At 34.2% G+C, this 6632-nt stretch overlaps 1 protein-coding gene across 1 annotated transcript; it reads left to right on the forward strand.

Annotated features, from left to right (window-relative positions):
* The first annotated feature begins 315 nt into the window (after positions 1–315).
* LOC139876926 (replication protein A 70 kDa DNA-binding subunit E-like) lies at positions 316–5486 on the forward strand. The gene is made up of 10 exons (XM_071864355.1): positions 316–492; positions 1262–1451; positions 3759–3839; positions 3925–4012; positions 4107–4231; positions 4311–4398; positions 4463–4598; positions 4699–4862; positions 4972–5098; positions 5163–5486. Exons 1-10 carry the CDS (start codon positions 316–318, stop codon positions 5484–5486), a joined length of 1500 nt encoding a protein of 499 aa, XP_071720456.1.
* The last annotated feature ends 1146 nt before the right edge of the window (positions 5487–6632 follow it).

Here is a 6632-nt window from a genome sequence, read left to right on the forward strand (position 1 = left end):
CTTACTTCCATTTCCGGCGATTGTCTGTTGACATTCTTCATAGATCTGATGATAGATTATTAATTATGGTAATTATTTGGATTCTGTATCTGTAATTGAATACTGATGAGTAACTCCCACAAATTAAATTGGGAATTTGTTAAGAACGGCCTTTCAGATCCCTTTTCAATTATGATTTTGACGGTTGATGGAATTCAGCGTGTTTAGTATATGCCTATATATATTGTTATCATATACACTATTGCTATTATTCATTCTCACCGACAACCCATCTTGGATTAGTAGTAGACATTAGCAGGAACAACCCATCTTGAAATGACACTACCTACTGAAAACTCTTTATCACAGGCTCCTCAACGAACTTATGCTTATCTTCATGAATTGCAGCTAGGTCAGGAAGCGGTCGTAAAGGTCATGATATGCAGGACATGGGATACGCACACAGTGTACGACAAATACCTCAGCACGGACTTTATAGCTTCTGATGAGAAGGTGCGAAATTTCTATTTAGATTGTTGATTGATTTGTATATAATTGTATTTATGTTAATGTAAATAGAATAATGATGCTCTGTATGGCATATGCATGCCTCTGTGTATTTGTATTTGTTAATTTACAAACCACCATATACTAGATTCATATAGGGTGGTTCTGTCCATTAGTCATGTTTAATTTTTATAAACCCCTACATAATACATACATAGATGATAAATTAGGAAAATGTTTGTATAGATAGCTACATATTTACATACATATGTATCTATATAAGTATATATGTATATATATATATATATATATATATATATATATATATATATATATATATATATATATATATATATATATATATGTGTGTGTGTGTGTGTGTGTGTGTTTGTGTTTACATATATACATATATATATATACATATATATATATATATATATATATATATATATATATATATATATATATATATATGTGTGTGTGTGTGTGTGTGTGTGTGTGTATGTGTGTGTCTTTGTTTATAAATACATATATATCTCTCCAGATATATATATCAGACCTACATGCTTATATTAAGCTACGTGTGCCTGCCTTTAACTGTTTTTCATATATGCCTGGTTCTATCCATTTTTTATGGTTACGTTTAAAAAGGTGTGTTTAATACGCAGGGTACAAGTAGGATAGGCATATATTTATTATGTGTTTATGTTAAATTAGATATAATTATTCCAATCATTTACTCTATATAATGCTGTGAAGTATGGCATGTTACTAGGGGAATGTTATTCAGTTGATTGCCAAAAACACTGTGGCCCATTGCTTTATTCCAAGGCTCAAAGACGGCTCAGTGTATTTGCTAAAGAATTTTGAGGTGGTTCCAAATAGAGAAACTTACTGTATATTGAAGGATAACAAGTTCCTTATTCAGATGCAGGGATCCACCTTTCTCAGGAGACAGTCAATTTGTGATGACCCGGAAATTTCGACTAAATTTAAACTTAATCTTAAATGATTAATGACTTCGACACGATAAGCAAAGCCTATGAAGTTGAATCTCAAAATTTTGAACTATTCAATTACCCTTCGGTTGTTCTCAACGATTCGCGAACCATTATATGTAAACAGATACATATATATACTATAACTTGAAAACGTAACAAACTTTTAATTGCATGATACCGTACATTAAACTTATTGGTTTATATATCTATTTGAATATATATGATTTCAAGTTATTTAGTAAACGATAGTAACATTCGATTATTGATTCGATTGATATTTAGATAAGTTAACTAAAACGTTTAAGATGAACAAGTAAAATACTAATTTGCTACAGTATTTTCAAATTGCTACAGTACCCAAAATGCTACAGTGTTTTCAAAAATCACTATTTGCTACAGTGAAATTGACTTTGCTACAGTGAATTGCTACAGTAACACTATTTCAAAATGAAAATGTATATATTATATATATATTAACAAATAGCGAGACGATGATTTATAGAAGTAAATGACCAAAACATTTGAAAGTTTAAGATATACTATGAGTGGTATAGTTTATGGATAATTTAAGACTATATTTTGACAAAGGTACGTGACACGAAACGTAAAATGCAAGTTTTCTAAAGGTACGAAAGGACATTCGAAAAACTGGAACCGGGACATAAGTCGAGTGATGACGTACGACTTATCGGAACAAAAATTACAAGTCAACTATGCACGTGAATTTAATATAATATATAATTAATTATTTAAATTATATATATTATATTAATATTTTATCATGTCGACAAACAAATGGACAAATGATTCTGAGCTGGAAATTGAGGCCATGCGATCGCATGGCCATCATGCCCAAAATCCATGCGATCGCATGAGGCAAAATTTCAGGCCAAGTGCTATAAATTCTCGAGTTTTGGCCAGATAAATCACACACACATATATATTATTTTTACTCCGTATTTATTTATTTTATTATTATTATTATTATTATTAATAATAAGATTATTATTAATCTTATTATTTTTATTATTAGTGTTATTATTTTTGCGATACAAAAATAATAATGTACATAAAATATTACGACGGAGTGCTGTCCAAGTAATTTTTCAAAACGAGTTTTCGAGAAAGCTAGAGCTAAGGAAAATATGGGTTATTGCCAAGGAGGTTATGGGTAATATTCGGGGGTATTTTTGTGAATCAAACCTCGTGCTTATTATCTCCAATGCGTCTACGTGCTTTCCTGCAATATTGTATATCAATATTAAACTGTGAGTTTCATAAGATCCCTTTTACTCTCTACATTTTTGGGCTGAGAATACATGCAAATGCTTTATTAACCGATATACAATATTTATATGTGTGAGTTTCATTGATCCCTTTTTAATTGCTTTTACAATATATATTTTTGGGCTGAGAATACATGCACTTTATTTTAAACTCAATGGATACAAGTACATACTAAATTCTACACTGAGTTTGAACCGAAAATCCCTTAGCTTTGGTAACTGTTAACTGCCAGTTATAAGAACTGGTGGGCGCGAGTAGTAGTATATGGATCCATAGGGCTTGACATCCCCGTCCGAGCTAGAGCGCTAGCCTTTTAACGGACGTATGCTATTTGATAAGCGTACACGTTGGTTTGCGTGTATTATTAAGATGATTATACAAAGGGTACAAATTATATATACGTTAAAGTTTAGTTACCAGGGTGCTCAACTTTGTAGAACCGATTGATAAACGTTTCGGATGAAACAACTGAAATCTTGTGATCCCCCTTTTATGTAAAACCTATTGATAAACGTTTTGAATAAAACAACTGAACTTTTGTAATCCACATTGATATACGGATTATGTGTAATATTAAAACTATGAACTCACCAACCTTTGTGTTGACACTTGAAGCATGTTTATTCTCAGGTTTCCTAGAAGTCTTCCGCTGTTTGCTTATATGTTAGACAAGCTATGTGCATGGAGTCATACATGGCATATTTTTCAAGGAAACGTTGCATTCACCAAATCATCACCATGTATCTTATTTTGACTGTACTGTCAACGGAAGTACTATTGTAAACTATTATTTACAGTGATTGTCTATATGTAGAAATCATCAGATGTTGAAAACCTTTGATTTAAATATTCATTTATGGTGTGCCTTTTCAAAAGAATGCAATGTTTACAAAACGTATCATATAGAGGTCAAATACCTCGCAACGAAATCAATGAATGACGTATTGTCTATATGGATTTGGAGCGATCGTCACACAATTGCAGGTGCTGCCAGCTTCATACGCCACCCTTTCAACTGCATACCATTCGAGGCATTGGAGGCTACAGAGGGGAAATACTTAATTGGTATGACTTTTTATGAATTTGTCGGACATTTTTGTTTAGAATGCATTGAAATAAATATACAGGCTAACTGATGCATATCTTATAGATGCGGTTGGATGTGTTCTGAATGTGGGGTCACCACAGACCCCGAAAAAGGGAACATCAACGCTAGAATTTGAACTTGCAGACAAACGGTACTCAGCACATCTGCCTCACAGGCTGCCTACTAAAAAATGCTGCTTACATATTATTTCCTAATTAAATTTTAAACCTTCTATGGTTATACAGGGGTCACCGAGTAAGGGTCACATTATGGGGAAACCTGGGAAATAATTTCCTCGGCAGGAAACCTCCCACACCCGCAAAGTATTGCATAATTTTGAGCTCTGTATCTGTAAAAGAAAACTACTATGGTATGCATCAATACTCCCACCGTTGTGCACAAAACTATTACAATGTCAATACTCAACCACTCCCAACCTGCCTGTACAGGAATGAAGACACTCTCAAGCACATCATCCACTATGATCCTTGATGACATCGAAATCCCGGCCCTCCATGATTTCAGCAACAGAATACGGTATACGTCCATTAATTTGCCACCACATTATTTGCATAATGCCTATTATAACCTGTCTAAACAGCCGCACAAATTTTTACAAGGATGTTGAGCTATGTGATGATCAGGAAGAATTGCTTTTCGGGTGTCATTACCCCCCACCAAAGGAGGGCACGCTTGCTGACCTCCTAGCATTGGTCCAGAAAGGGAAAAACAATACTGTAAGTCCACCTACATATGCTCCATACACTCCGCTGCCTACTGTTATCATCCATTCGTTTACCACATACAATATGAACTGGTTGCTTTCTTAAACTGTAGAATGACGTTTTCAAGTGTAAAGTTGAGATCATGAATATCCGCATGACGAAGGGCTGGAATTACACCACCTGCAATATTTTTCAGGCGAAAAAGGGCATCACCCGTCAGAATGGTGGCTATTGGTGTGAATCGTGTGCCAAAATTGTACCTGAACCCATTATGCGGTATTTAATTTACTACCCTAAGCTGGTTACCTCAACTCCACCAACGTTTTGCCCTATGTTTAGCCACTTATTGTTCAGCCTTACATGCAACTTCGTTAAATATGTCCAGGTTCAGGGTTCAATGTGACGTGCGAGATGCGACTGCGGAGACTGTGATTGTTTTCTTTGACGAAACCGCTGAACAACTTACTCAAACAACGGCTCCATGTTTGTTGGCTGCACAGGACGAGGTTAGGGTATACTTTCACATGTCTTATGTTTGTTCTTTACTCACCCTACTTTATGTTTATCTACATACAGGAAACCTGCACAACCGTTTTACCAAATGCACTCGCAAATCTGTTGGACACCACGCAGGTCATGTTGATAAAGATAGGCTCCCATTATGAACATGGGTCGTTTGAAAGTTTTAATTGCATAAAGGTTTACTTGGACGAGCCGGTACCCGAGACCCCACCTGCTGGGAATGTTGCGGAGGTGAGCATACCTACGATCGGTGAGCCAGCTGCTGAATTGAACGATCCACTACCTTCCGCCTCAAAAGGGCTGAAGTGTGAGATTGATTTACCTACTCCATCAAAGGACTCGGAACGTCCAAGCCGCAGGCGGTATTCTAGTACTTAATTTACATATATACAACCATATGCACAACCACAACTTAACGGGGAAAAATGTATCTATGTTTTCCCATTTTCTGGCCGATTGTTGAACTCATCATTGAAATGCTCTGCAGGTTCATTGTAACAACGTCTGATTCAAAAGATGAGAAAGCCTCCACCACCACATCCAACGAGAAGAAAGAGGTCAAGAGCAAGTAATAAAAAGGGCACCTCATACCTAGAATAAATAACTCCACAAACTGAGTTACAGTTTGGTTCTTTGGCCTTTGTAAGTACAATTTAATTTTCCTGATGTTTTCGGCATGTTTCGCCTACAACATATAACATTATCCCTGATGTTAAAGCGAAGGGGTACAAAATACTATTAATTTTTACTACGAAATACTATTAAATACGATACAATTTTACACAAGTTATTTATTTATTTATAGAGTGGATATACCTAAACCTTGCTACAACACTATAGGCAGTGTACCTAATCGTACAGTAGTGTAGTTTTTAGTAAGTCCGGTTCGTCCACAGGGAACTAGCCAAGTTTAACGCTATATTTTTAAACTATAAATATATATATATATATATATATATATATATATATATATATATATATATATATAAGTAATATTATTATTATTATTATTATAAAAAGGGGGTTTTTACCGTTTAATGACCGCGATTTTATGTCTTAAGTCGCAGTTAAAACCTCATGTAAAATATTAAAAATAAATATAACTTAATTTAAAGCGTAAAGTAAATGACAATAATTAAAGTGCGATAAATTAAAGTGCGATAAATAAAATGACGATAAATAAAATTGCGATAATTAAAAAGTACGATAATTAAAAGTGCAATAAATAAAATGACAGTAAATAAAAGTGCGATAAAATATGAAATAAAGGAATTATGCTTACTTAAACTTCCATAATCATGATGTTTGACGTGTTGATTTTAATTTATTACCATGGGTTAATTGTCCTTTATCCTGGATTATTCGATATGTCCATACGGTTTTGTCTATAATAGTCCATCAGTCATAAATATAAAGTGCGAGAGTCTTCGTCAAATTATCCTTATACCCGAAGTCAACTATTCCAACTAATTAGGGATTCGAACTGTAACAAGGTCTTAATACTTTGTTTAATGAATACACCAG

Source organism: Rutidosis leptorrhynchoides, chromosome 1 (genome assembly GCF_046630445.1).
Source record: "Rutidosis leptorrhynchoides isolate AG116_Rl617_1_P2 chromosome 1, CSIRO_AGI_Rlap_v1, whole genome shotgun sequence".
NCBI classification, from domain to species: Eukaryota; Viridiplantae; Streptophyta; class Magnoliopsida; order Asterales; family Asteraceae; genus Rutidosis; species Rutidosis leptorrhynchoides.